Here is a 14,448-nt window from a genome sequence, read left to right as displayed (position 1 = left end):
GAGGCCTAATTGCCCGTCATCCTGTGGTAGAAAGAGACATCACCATGTTCCGTATGTGCCCTCTACAACAGCCTGCACTGAAATTAACACCTTTATAACATCTGTTAAGGGCCTTTCTGGGCCAGCAGAACAGCAAGGAAGGATTTCTATTGGGATGTGTCCCTGCACGTTAATCCCAGTGCCCATCATATACACTCATGCAAGCAGGTGCACACATGAAAACGACAAACTGCTATGCAAAAATATACACATGCATGCACACACGCCTTGCAGCCCTTTTCTCTTCCCCAGAGCTGCCTGTCCTCTGGTTGACCGAGCCCAGCCTACTAGCAGCTTCCTTTGCAACAGGCTTGGGAAAGATCTAAGCCCCAAACTGTTCTAGGTTTTAAAACGAGATCGACATGGAGAGGGGAGGACCATACCATTAAACTGTTCCTCCACCGCCAAACAACAGAGGACATAAACGCAGAAACACAGAATGAACTTTGAATGTCAAAGGAAATGCAGTATCATCCTCTGCATATATTTGAAAGCACAAAAGATTCTCTACTTTGTTTGTTTCAGTGAGTGTGTAACAGCATGACACGCAGGTCAGCTAACAATGTTGAGAAGTCGGGGTTCACAGGTCAGAGTGCTACATGATAAGAGAGGAGGTCTGCGACCTTGCTGGTGCATACCCTTCTTTAATCGCTGTTCTAAGGATGCTCTGACTGCTTAGCAGGTACTGGTCAAGGTTAGGGTGAGGTTATAGACCGCTGATCCGGGATCTGTTTGCAAAGCAGCATGTAACCGCACAACAGTCAGTGACCCTGAGTGGTGAATTACAGCGTGTAGAGAACACTGTGCTTTTTTATTTGCTGTAGACAGGGCTATGGACTGTGGTTGCGGTGAGAATCAGAGAAGGGCCCTCACATTGAACCCATCAGATGAAACAAGGCCCTTTACTTCATTAGGAGGACTTCGTTCAAGTGTATGCCTTTTTGGTTTTCTGTCTTTCCACCCTACTATCTCTTCCCTCTCTCTCTCGATCACACACACTCGCTCTCTCTCTCTCTCTCTTAAAAGTGAGTTCAGCAGAGATTCCTTTGGCATTACCCTCACCCCAGACTGCTGGAAAAACCACAGAGCTCCGGATGCTGACCCTTTGCTCAGCTCAGCACAATGCTTTCATTTGGTGTGTTGTTTAAAGTAATTAGAAAGTCCTTTTCCCTTGTTTTCTTTTCTGTTCTTTTCTGTTCTGTTCGCTGCCAAGTGCAAGAGGGAAACCGTGAGTCATCCATGACTTCAGTTTGATAAAGACTTAGAAGACAGAGGACTGGGAGAGAAGTGAAAATGCAAATACTGTACCCTCTCAGTGTACCCACTTCCCCCCTGCATCGCTGCAGATCGGGAAATTCTGTATGAAAACAAACAGGGACAGGTCTCAAGGGATATTTGTGTCTGAATGTGCGTCTGTGTGAGTACATCATTTACAAACACAAAGGGCTGAAAACAATTAATGCTTTTACTAATTCTTTACATTACTTTTACTGAACTCAAATTAGCGTAAGATAGTAATATAAGGACAGAGAGTGTTTAACGGAGCGAGGAGAGGGGGTGCATCACATTCACCAATCCTGAGGCGGTGAGACTGCAAGGCTGAGACAACAGAGACGATGATTCTTTGTGTAGCTCTTGCTGCTCTGTAATGTTCAGCACAACTGTCACAGTGGCAGGAAAGGAGCATTAATAGTGTTAATCTTTGACAATTAATCCCTCTTTCATAGCACACATTGTTGAGAAGAATGTTGGCACTGTGTGTACATATACTGTATATATACACCCACAGTAGACACTAAAGCACGTTTTTTCTCAGACACAAAACTTATCTTTTACACACATATTTGCCTGTAAAATGTGTAAGTAGCATGCAAAGACACACTCAAAATGACGCTCACATGCAGCTGGATACGTGTGTGTGTTTGCATGAACTGTAGTTCGACACTGTGTATGGCTGAGTCTGTATCATAAGCTTGAAATAGATGAAACTACATCCAACAGTAGAACATTACCACAATGTTCAGTGTTTATGAGTCATACACACACCTGCACCTTAACTAGCATCCCTGCTAACCCTTTCTCTTATACTGCAGACTTGCCAAGCCCAAACCAACGACTGCATATACCTTTAACTTGCCAATCAGCACTACTCCTACAATGCACGCACAAAGACTGTCGAACTGTGAGAAGTACACAACACACTCCCTCAAAAGCCATTGTTGGTCGTGCTCATCTTTGACAGTGGAATGAAATTTTGCAGAAATGTTCTCATGGCTAAAAAAATGTCCTGGCCTTGGTGAGCTATTTGGCCCAATGTCTCAATTAGATAAGTCCTTAGAATTTAACAAAACACCAAAAACCACACACTGGATGATATTGAAGCAACCTTCATGGGCAAAAACTCACTTCAGCTTGGACTCTAGATCCAATTTACCAGAAATAAAAAATTAAATGTTCTGTTGTGGTTGGTAGCAAAGGTGGTAATAGCACTGCTTCCATCAGGACAAACCCAAGTCAGTCAAAAGTATGCGTCCCTGGTTTGAATGTAGAAACACACATCAAGCAATATTAGCAGTGCTAATGAGACAGTATCAGATATTAAAAGCTGTGTCAACATGTCTTAATGTTCCAACCAATTCTTGAGGTACTTGAAACACAACACTCCTTTTCAAAGAGAGGAGAAAAGCAAATCTGCATGAAGTGGGAGTTAGATGTACATGTGAGTGGCACATTATGACAATATGTAACCTTTGTTGCCTCATTTTAATTAGGAAGTCCCTGAGAAAAGAATATCATTAGGGATAAATACAAGCAGCAGGTATGGAGACAAATCATCATGCCAGGTTTTGTTTTAAGGCGTCTGTGATATATATATTTTTTTTGTCAAGCAATGTCGCCATCTACAGGCCAGGAAACACGTCCACTGAAAATTAAATCTGTGTCATTCACAAATTAAACTTTTTTGTCTGTGATCCCACTTATGAAGGCAAACCTCTGCTTCCTGAATAAATAAAAAATATCCAGTTTGAATATCTGAAATTCTAAGTTTGTACAGTAAACTGCTATAAAACTATATAGTGGTTGTCAACAATGGAAGAACCATATCTGATGTTATTGTCAACTTTTTAAATTAACAAATAAAATAGAACCTTATCAAAAGAGAAACTTCAGCTCTCAGTAGCTACCAAAAAAATCTGTGACGGTATGTACAGTTTACACTTAATTCAATTTCTTCTGTGCATTATTACAATAACAAAAAACAATGAGATTTGGTTCATAACAATGCCTGGATTTAATAAGTCTTCCAAATCCAATCAATCTAACCCAAAGAATCCTTATGAAGAGATAAATATACACACAAGGCAAGAGAATGTAAGAAAATCTGAGGTCTGTTAACTGGTTATTTCCAACTGAGTCTTAGTAAAAGGCACTTATTAAAATTAATCACTTCATTGTTCACGCTCACTCCATAGTTCAGCTCTCTCTCGTTTTCACTCTCTACTCTCCGAATGTGCCCGGCAATGATTAAAACATGTCTGTTTCTCCATGACATTGCTTTGACATCATTTAATTGGTATAAGAGATAAAAATAAATGAATTAAATAAATATTCAACCAGGTAAGTGGCGTAACGTAGCTCAAGGTGACAGCCTGTTATTTCGTCCTTTTCTTTGCCTCAAAAAAGGCAAAGTGAGAAATGTGAGATTGCCTATCCTCAAGGGGCAGATAGTTATTTTTAAAAAAATTAAAAAGATGTTTTTTTAAATTTAATTTCAATATTTTTTAAGTGTACAAACTGCAAATATAATGAAAATGCATGTTCCAAATGGGTTTGTATGACGCTGACATTCTGGTTTCTTTGTTAATATATATTGCTTTGTGCATCTCTACTGATCAGAATTTTTCTCACCTATATATATATATATATATATATATATATATATATATATATATATATATATATGTAAAGTAGTAAATAAAACAATGGCATAAAACAATAGTGTCTAGATGTGAACCCTGGATTGTGGCTGGAGAGAGGCTGTTACAGTGAAATGAAAGAAAGGCGGAGAGATATCAAGAAGGTATGGCGTTACTCACCACGTCTTGCCTGGTATCCTTCCCCGACACAATGAGGATGTAGTTCCAGGCCAAAGGCAGCAGCAGAGCCATAGGAACCATATAGAGTTCAAAGTTCCAAACAACGATGACAAAAAGCTGAAAAAAGGGGAGAATAAAAACGTTAGGAAAAGAAAAGCAGAAACAAAAAAGTGAAAACAATGTGTGCTGATAATGTATACATTCAAGACGCCATGTTGACCTTCAGGAGGCAAACTCCTAAGAACGTACACCGACCATATGTGCGACTGGAAGCGGCACATATTTAAACACATTCATATGCAGAATCATAACGACAGTGGAACAAAGCGTAAAAATACGGCCATGCTTCAACAAAGGTACAGGCCTGTCGTCGGTGAGCCTAGGTTCAGCACCGTGACCCTCAGGGTTTTCTGGGACTTGAGCTGAGGAGAAGGATGATGAGGCAGATGAGTACGAGCCGTCAGAGTCTCTTTCCTCCATGCCAATCATCCCAGAGCCTGAGGTCATGTACCATTTCAGCTACAGCACGTCAAAGCTGACCCTTCCATACTCAAGCCCAAACCCCAGCAACTGACCTCACGCACCCCACACCCCGAGACCCTAACCCTGTCACTCCAAGCCCCAATACCCTCTCTCATACCGCAAAAGACTTGCATACCCCATCTCTAACCTTCTCTGCACCCATCTGCCAAAACCATAACCTCTTTACCTCCCCTCTCATCACCAAACAAGGAAAGTACCATCTGAAAAGTAACCTTTCCTAAAAGCCTGTGTTCTGGTTTTGGCAGGCTCTTTAGCCTCTGACAACAGATTACTGCAGTGGACGGGAGAAGAAATCTGTGGGAAAGTAAAATTGCTAATGATGGAAGCTTGTCGTTTTATATCAGGACTGTGCCATTTGTTACATGTTAAGATTGTAGAGTTCGGGTATTGTGTGGGAATAAAATCTGTCAGAAACAAATAGAACAAAAGAATGTGTTTATTTTAAAAGCCTAGCAATTTTTATAAATGCTGAAAATGCAAACAGTTTCTACTGCTCAATCTTTTCTAGCCAAACACCTTGAAATACAAGAAATACATTATTTCAAATATAAGCAAAGATTTAAAATAAACTATTCTCTGTATGAAAACGCATCCCTGTTTATCACTAACTCTTGAAGGGAAACTTTTAGAGCACTGAATTTGAGACTATTACTGTATGCAGCAGATTTACTGGTCTGTGTACTAATTATGATCTATCCTGTTTGGCTGAACAATATCAACAAGCGATAGAGGAAGCTTAATAATCAACAATCAAATTGTTTTATTTCTGTGTGCACACATGCGTGTGTGTGTGTGTGTGTGTGTGTGTGTGTGTATCAGGGGAAAAAGAGAGTGGAGAATAAAAAGCAAGCACTTCATTGTGTTTACAATTTAAGGTTAATGTGAAAACGAGGTTCAACAGTCCCTGAAGAGTGTGCACGCAGGTCTGCCGCTGCTGTAGTGGCGCCGGTCGGACACACACACATACAGAGTGCAGCCGCTAGTCCTTTTTCCATTCACCTAACACACATACAAACACATGCGTTGAATAATAAACAATAAACAATAAGAGAAGTCAATAAAATGTTCTCAACTTTTCTCCTTTCTCATGTTGAAAAGTTTGAAAGGCTCATTCAAATTTCTGAACTTTAACTTCATGTAAAATTAACACACACTGGGTGTACAAAGCAAAAAGAGCTATAAATTAAACATTAGAAATGACCAGCACACATGCATAATGCTCACAGCGAAATGTCTTCTTCAAATAAGCCTGAATGGCCTTAGTGCAACAAGCAAATCTCCCAAAAGGAAATCTTTCTCAGTCTCTCAGACTTAACTTTCCTTTCACATACACACTCTCACTGATACAACTGTGCAGCAGTATTGCAAAAAAAAATCTATTCAATAATTCATATTTGTATACTGACAAGCAACAGAAACATTTTCCTTCATTCATCCTAAAAAAGCTGTTACAACACGTTCACATGCATCTTGTAACCACTCTAAAATTATCCATGTTCCTAGAATTATTATAATTTACACATCTGAATGTTCTGCAATGCTAATAAACACTGGAATAATGTCTAACTAAACAATGTGCAATAGAGGTACTGAAACATGACTTCAGTCAAACAAAGGACTGTTTTAAAACCTATTCTGGAAAAAGCTATAAATAACTGCACACTTCATGCAGACACACACACTGCTCCTTTCAAATAGTCTGCTATAAATATAACTTACAGTAGGCATATATTGTAATGTAGGTGCTTTTAATGTCTGGCTCTCTAATCGCTCATCGTATCATTATCACACGACAGACATATTAATTGCTCCTCACTCGCCATGTTTATATGAAACTTTAAAAACCGTCTTATGTTTTTAAAAAAAAAATCTAAGCCCGAGGCTGTTTAACCTGTCATTCCCCTTCATTCCTCATCCATTTGGTTATAGTAGCTGAGGGCGAAGTTTTGACTGGCAGCTAGAGGAACTGGACACCCATGCTCAGCAGTGGCCAACCCTGCCCCATCTCCATGGCCCCCGGCTGGATAATAGGGTCCTATAGTGCCTGGACCTTTCCACCACGACTGGGAGATCGCGGCCACACCCCATCGCTCGCTGTACCAGATAGCAGGCTCTTCGCCTGGGGAAGAAGGAGTGGGAAGGAACCTGCTGTGGATGTCAGTAACCAGAGAAAGGCGGAGGAAAGAAAATACAGCGAGGAAAACATTCTGGATCGAAGGGAAGAAGAGGAAGAAAAATGCTAAATTAAGCTTCAGATGTAGTCGAGGAGAATAATGTGTAGTTGACTCTGTGGTCAGAGACACATTATGTCTCAGCCGTACTGTCTCGATGTACAAGTCACAGAGAAAGGATACAAATAAATGTGCAACTTCTGTTAGCTTGAAAAGCAGAAGGACTTTTTCCCTGTCATTCTACTATTCTACTAAATACTGTCTCTGTTTATCTGCTCCTAAATAGCAGCAGTGCTATTTTTTAAATGCAGTTTTATTTTGTTTTGTTCTATTTGATTGTGTCACCACTACAGGCTGTAGTGAATTAATAAAAAAAAAGTCCACAATAATAAATGTACCTTTATCAACCAAATCATTTTGTCATAAAGCTTTTACCACTGTCAAGTGGTGAAATTCATTTAAATGTCACAAATCTATTCACAACTAGTCACAAAACGAAACAAACAAAAGACAAAAGTTAAATAATATTTTCCACTGTCAAATCTGCTAAAGCATTTCAAATATAGTTAAAGGCTACATTTGAACTGGGCAAACTTCACATCTGAGCATATGCTGAAATTCAAATGAGACATTTAATTAAAATAGACAATCACAAGCATGAAGAAAGCAAAACCACGGCAGTATCATTTGTAATATTCTGGCTAAAATACCATCACACAATTTTAGTAAACTAAATTATTTTGACAAGTCTGTGTAGCTGGATTTCATTAGTTATGATCTTTGATAATTTCTCTTAATATTAAGGGAATATTCCCTCAACACAAAAAAAAAAAAATGTTAGCAAAACAGAGAAGTCAAAATGATTTATTCAAGCACTCAGTGTGGCACGTTGAGAGTTGTATCGTGCATTATTTGTTTCAAAACACAACCCGCATCCTTACGGCTCTGAGCCGTGGCACTGTGGGAGGGTAATATTCAGTACTTTGGCTTACATTAACCACACACCAGGCTAACTTTCCCCCTGCTCTGTCTCAGCGGAGTGAAACTGAAGTTTGGATTTCAGAGTTCCCCTTTATCTCTCTTACATCAATTTCCATGCTGGCACTAAGTGTTGCCAGATAGCAACTAGAAGTCCTGTTAAGTTCGAGGGAACTAGAGGGGGGAGGGAGACGGTGCCCTGCTTGTGACCGGACATTCCCATCATTCAGTGGTGCTAGACTGCCCCCTGCTGTACTCCTGCAGAATAAAGATCTGGTGCACAACATGTGCTGTTCAAACGATAAATAAGCAGTCGGAATCACTAAAACCCAAAGTGTCCAAATCACATTTTGTAATATCACAGAAGAACAACATAAAACATACATTTCAGGGCCACCATGCTACAAGTGCAGACTGTCAACTAGGAGCAACACAGATGCTGCGTCTCTGCCTCTTAAACAAAAGGATTCACACATTTTCTGTTGCTGCTTTATCTCGGGTGATTAAACTCTGACTTGGAATTCTCTGTTAGTCATGGCACTATATTTCAACTATCATTCATTTTGAAAATCAGGAGAGCAGTAAAATGTGAAAGTATATCTTTCAAAGCTGTCCCTTGCTGTGGGCAAAGACGAACTCCTGACTTTAAAACTTTTAAAAGTTAGACAGGTTCTTTGAAGAGGAGTCAAAGGAGCAATTTAAAGAGACCTGGAGTGGTGTGTACCACTGACTGCTACGGCGTCTCTGCACTGTGTGTGTGTGTGTGTGTGTGTGTGTGTGTGTATCAAACTGCCAGCCAGACATGTGCAAACACACACATACACACTCCAATAGCTGCTTCTGTACCTGTGTTTGCTTTTTTTCTTTTTATTTCAGCAGGGTGAATTTTTATCTAAATGCAAAGCAGGTGATAGGTGCTCCAGTTTCCTCTAGAAGGAGCTCCCTTGTCTGGGCTCTCTTCCTGATAAGAGTCCTACTTTGCCTGACATAAAAGAGCCCGGTATCATTTCCCCTGCCTCCTCAACAACCCCCAGCTCGCTGCCCTCGCCCTTCCCCAAGCTTCACAAAGCTGCCTCTATTTGCTCCCAATTCAGGGCCCAATTGCAGATAAAGTTACAGCAAATTTGTTTGGAGGAAGAGCTGCTGAGGCCTGCGGTCCCTGGGGCAATAACAGCCTTGTCTTGCAGGGGCCGTGGGGAGAGCTGGCAGCAGCAGGAGAACAGAACCCAACACCGCTCAGGCCCACAATGGCCTCAACTCTCCGGGAGGGAAGGCAAAGGGAGAAGAGGGAGAGATAAAGAGCAACAGGGACGGATGGACGTATAGAAGGAGGAGACACTCCTAACCCAGCTTGCAGGTGTGGAGAGAGGAAGCAGACGCTTAACCCCGAGACAGAGATACTAAAAGACCCACCCCATACACATACACAGACACCACCCATCACGCAGGACAGGAGGTAACTCCAGTCCCGTCCATTGTGCCAACGCCTCAGGCAAAGCAGCCATGGTGGCTGATTCACTGTTGGGATGGGTGGGTGACAGCAGTGTGGGTGTGAGAGAGAGAGAGCGAGAGAGAGAGAAAGGCTGCATGTGAGACTATGCGATAGCTCTCTTTCTCTCACATGCACACAAAACACACACAACATACACACTAATCACAGCTGGCAATAATGGGCGATAGGTCCACGCGGCTGGCATTGCAGAACGAGCAGAAGGAGAGTAAGAGACCATGGAAGAAAAGAAACGTTTCGAGCTTTTTGTGGCAGAGTGACACGACATGACAACTGCATTTTGATGTTTTATTGCCCCGACGGAACCTACAGATGACGTACGAACACTTTCAAGTTTACTCAGCAGTTAAGAAGTGCGCACCGTTTAGATGCTGAATTGATCACAACTCCGCCTCTGTTGCTACAGCTGTGTCGGAAAGTTAAGCACAACATCTGTCTAGAAAGACGGCTAAGACCGAAAAATATGGGCACATGCGAACAGACACACATGCTCATAATCACACACAGCCGTACACCTTCGTGAACACACCACCTTGGCCAGATGGCCTCCCATAAAAACCCACTTAAAGAGATGAGTAAAGTGATTAAGAGGCCTCTCAAAGTGAGGGAGAAATGAGAGAGGGATGAAGAAATGGAAGGGAAGGGAGGGAGAGAGTATCTGTGTGGAGGAGAGGCCCTAAATACTCTGATGCTTTTAGCTAAGTGCATACTCCTATAATCTCCCAAAAGAGCACAAGGGTGGGGTGTTGGGGGGGGGGACACACACAATGACACCTAAATTTCAGACTTTCTATAAACTATAAAACGCTACGTCCTTGGCCTAGATACAAGCTTTATCGTCATCTGAATACTGTGAATTTAAGTGAGCACAATGAGAATACAAATAGTCGGCGTTGATACTCGAAGTGGATGTCCTATATGCCATGTTTTCAAAAAAGGGGGTTAGGTATAAGGCATGTGCAAGTGTGTGTTTCCCTCTATTCACCGTGTAGATGGTCAGTCCTGAAGTGACCTCGTTTCCCACAAATTCCTCAATATTTTTGTCTAATATTTTAAATATATTTTTATTTGCGTTATTTGTAAAATGTAATTCACAAGACTTATGATCAGTTCAGGTTTACGTGAAGGAACATTCGTACATGACTTATATGACATACATGCATGTGTCAGGCTCATACATAAGCGCTGGCACACACACAGGGAAAATGTTAAATGATCAATACCATGTCTCTTCTGACCCATGTCTTGTGATGACATTGTGACCTGCTGTATAAAGACACACACATACACACACACGTGCGAGCACACACATCCCTGCAGAGATGAAACTGGTGTCAGACAGCCAAATGCTGCTAATGTCTAATGTCTGCTGTGGAGACACTTAGTGCTCCCAAGGTGAAGGGCTGGGGCAGGGCGGGTCCACCTGTCCTGCAGCTACTTAAGTCAGGACACCAAACCAGACAGGATTAAATGCCTGCTCTGTCATCTTTAGAGTAGGAACCTTCGATGCAGCCACTCACCACCCTGCAGGAGAATGTCTTTTACTGATAGCTCTGCTGTCCAATTACATTTCACCTTTTAATACCAGACACAGATGACAGGAGCAAGAGAGAGGGTGGGGACAGAGAGAGGATGAAGAGGAGGCTGATGGGAGGAAAAAAAAGAAAAAGAGAAGAGGCTGCCATCGCCACTGTCTGCAGGAGCAGCTTGTCACACTTCAATAGACTGAAGTTGCTTTTCCTAAGTATTTGGGTGTCTAAGGGTATAATTTAATGTAGTGTTTAAGATAAAAGTCCAGCAGTACCGTACAATCAAACAGACGTGTATGCGTATACCATGTGTACACATGTAAAAATCCTAATTAAGACCATCATATCAAGATATTTAAGTGTGTGCATGTGGGTTAAACCGTGGGAATGTACTTAACTGTGCTTGAGACATCAACAGTCTCTTATGTTAGAGTGTGTAATTACGATTAAGTATCCATACTTTGTGAACATGTTACTCTCCTACTGTGTGTGTGAGCGTAGATGTTCACTGAAATAAAAAGTGAAACATGTGATTATAGTTATTTAACATTATTTTATTTTATTTTATTTACAATATTACTGGTAATGTGAGGGGGTCTATTTAATTTGAAAAAGTGTGACGCACATTTTCTATCACAAAAAAAAGTAGGCCCAACCGTATATACAGTGTGTAAGTGCATATTGACATACCACAAACGCACAGATGCTTCTCTGTGGAGATTCCCATTCAAAGCAGCTGTTGATGTAGCAGCCTGTGTTGATCAGGAACATGATGCAGCGCCTTACTCGGTTGAAGTTACGCAGCAACAGCTGGAAAGGAGACAAAGACAAATAAGTCAACGTGTTATACCAGTGAGGGCCTAAGGTCAAAATGTGCAATGGAAAGGAAAACAGCATGGTGTGTATTATATACAGTACACATATGGAGAGTGTGTAAAAAATACCTAATAAAATGCCGCACTGTGTTTACTTAAGGTGTTAATCCACCAATGTAACACCATTTCATTAGTAACTTAGTTAAAATGGCATCACGTCAGTAAGCCTCATTCTGTTATCACTTTCTAAAGTTTACTAGAGCAGAAAGTTACAGCTTAAGATTTGCAGCTTTGACCTCACTTTGCCTTCAATATTACAACATCACGCCGCTGAGGACACCATGAGGACACTAATGTGGTTTTGTTCTTTGGATAGCTATATATGGAAATGGACCAGTGTATAGGACAAACGACTGCTTAAAGTGTGACAAGCTGACTCACAGTGTTTCTTTAAGTCTACTCCCCCAGTGATAAAGTTAAGTACAATAATAACACTTTCCAGCACAGTCCCTGGATTCTCCTCCCTGAGGGTTCTCCAGGCATTTGGCCAGAGATGAGAGAGAACTGGCTAACTGCTGTCCTCCCCCTGGGTAGCCAACCATTCAGGGAATAGCATAACAGCCGAGCAGAACGCAAACCACCCAATCAGGTCACCACCAGGAGAAAGTGCTCCCAAAGGACACAGTGTCTCTGCAGATTGCTGTTTTAAAAAAAAATTCTAGGACATTATTTTACTCTTTGGAAACTCTGCGTATGTGTGTTTGAATGTGTGCATACTGTGGGTGTACTGTGTTTGTAGTACTGCAGTAATGTTGACTGTCAGTATGTACGTGTGTTGTTTCCAGGTGGATGTGCATGTGGTTAGGGGTGGATTTGCTGCTTTGATGCCTGATGAGAGGAGGACTTCTTCTTCTAGATATATAATTATGTGAAGTATTTTGTTGCCAAACTAAATATGACTGCACAGTGTCCTGCTGGGGACACACAGACCCTGAGGACAGCAAGCCTGTGAATCATCCATTTCCACATTCCTCAGCGCATGTACTTGATGTACGTACTATACCCTTCTTGGCTCATTATTGCCGTAACAGCCTTGATAAGAACATTTCATTTTTCACAAATTATTTCATAGAGTGCCTCGAATTACTCCTTAAAAACACTTAAATGCAGTTAAGTCGTTTATTAAGTCAAATGTGATAATTACAATTAAATACTCGACTTTGTTTGGCAGGCAGCTTTTGTGTGTTTTTCTTTTCTTTTCTTTGTGTGGTGTGTCTGCACACTAAGCAGCATGCCACAGCAGGAGAGCTGCTACAACACAAAAAAAGCCCTCATGAGGGAACCCTCCCCGAAGCAGCCAGTGACATCATCATTGCGAGATGCTGACATGGGTCATCTCTATAAGTCAGAGGTGAGATGGGGAAAAAATAAACATTTCACACTTGGGAGAAAAATGTAGAGTGAGCCAAGATGAAGGCAGAGACAGAGGAAGAAGAAGAGAATGAATGGAGGACTGACAAAACTGCGCTATGGAGGCTGGCGTCCGCGCTGCGCTGTGCCGGGCACGGCTGTGTTCTGCTCGGCTGTGCATGGCGCAGCATTGACTGCTGAGCCCAAACGGTCACTCATATGACATGTCTGATGTGGACCAGCCCCTGCTATTCAGCCTTTTGTGGTGCCACACTGAGCGGCGTGACAATGAAGTGCAAAGCAGCAGTGGCGAAGAGGGCCAACTATAAGGATGGCCAATCTACTTATGCACCACAGAGCTGACAGCTTGACATTTCTATTCACCAGTCAGAGTGGATGCAAGGGGGGAACAGATGAGAATAGGGAAAGAGGAGGGAAGAAAAAAAAAGAAACAAAATTTGTTTTTCCTTCAATCATCCTATTATATCTTGCCCACACAGTTGTTGTGCTTTACAAGATGCCACTTTCCAGGCTTGTTGGGTTTGCTTCAGACAGCTAAGCAGAATAGCAGGTACAGTGATGTGGAGTGGCAAAAGATAAGTGTTGGCTGCTGATGTACCTGTTTGGACACCCTGGGCTCCTCCTCGATATATTTCTGCTCAATGGGAATCAACGTCCTGAGGCCAGCCTTCACCTGAAGCACAAGCGAGTGAAATTAGTCATTGAAAAGGCTGCAGATACTCTATATAAAATAAGAGTCCTATTATATTGGGATTATTTTATTATTTTAATGTTTTTCTTTCCTAATACACTTTGTACATATGTGACATGGCAGCACATGAGTAGAGCATGCTCTGTGTCAAAGGCTAGAGACAGCTGGAGAAAAAAACTGTAAGATGGCCGCTATAGGACACACACAGCAATTGTGAATGGTTGAACAAAGGCTGCTGGGAGGGAGTCTTCGATAATTAAAGCCAAAATGAGGACGAGGGACAAGGGACGTGGGATGAGATGGAAGCGAGGGGGGGGGGGGACAAACAGAATAAAGACAACAGCGGCGCTAGGAAGGGGGGTGAACAAGACAGGGATGGAGAGAGAGGATAATGGAGGAGGGGGTAAAAAAAACATCGAGGAGAATCAAAAAAGCAAAACAAAGACTTACAGCATTAAAAATCACGTCTATTTCGAGAAAGATGACCCCTTTTGTTGGCCCCGTCAGCTCCTTGCTTTTCAAGGCGTAGGCTTTGCGTTCTCCATTTTGGATCTGTGGGAGAGGGACATGACAGGCGTCTGTCTGGCAATACCCGGCTGAATCGGCTCCCCGGGCCACCTTTGAACCCCAGCTGCTGGCGCTGA

General features: G+C 41.9%; 1 protein-coding gene across 4 annotated transcripts in view; it reads right to left on the bottom strand.

Annotated features, from left to right (window-relative positions):
* The window catches only part of mctp1a (multiple C2 domains, transmembrane 1a), a 112,776-nt gene that overhangs the window by 30,295 nt on the left and 68,033 nt on the right, over nucleotides 1–14,448 (bottom strand). For 3 of the 4 annotated variants that reach the window (XM_026344257.2, XM_026344259.2, XM_033326170.1), the window contains 4 exons: nucleotides 14,255–14,356; nucleotides 13,712–13,786; nucleotides 11,558–11,677; nucleotides 4,137–4,253 (listed from right to left, as the gene is read on the bottom strand). In XM_026344257.2, coding sequence (XP_026200042.1) covers nucleotides 4,137–4,253; nucleotides 11,558–11,677; nucleotides 13,712–13,786; nucleotides 14,255–14,356 — 414 coding nt within the window. Of the gene's footprint in view, nucleotides 1–4,136; nucleotides 4,254–4,462; nucleotides 4,559–11,557; nucleotides 11,678–13,711; nucleotides 13,787–14,254; nucleotides 14,357–14,448 lie in introns of those variants that run through there. The other variant, XM_026344260.1, reaches the window with a different exon arrangement.

Source organism: Anabas testudineus, chromosome 9 (genome assembly GCF_900324465.2).
Source record: "Anabas testudineus chromosome 9, fAnaTes1.2, whole genome shotgun sequence".
NCBI classification, from domain to species: domain Eukaryota; kingdom Metazoa; phylum Chordata; class Actinopteri; order Anabantiformes; family Anabantidae; genus Anabas; species Anabas testudineus.
The sequence above is the reverse complement of the archived record's forward strand: the minus strand, read 5'-3'. Positions and strand labels throughout refer to the sequence as shown.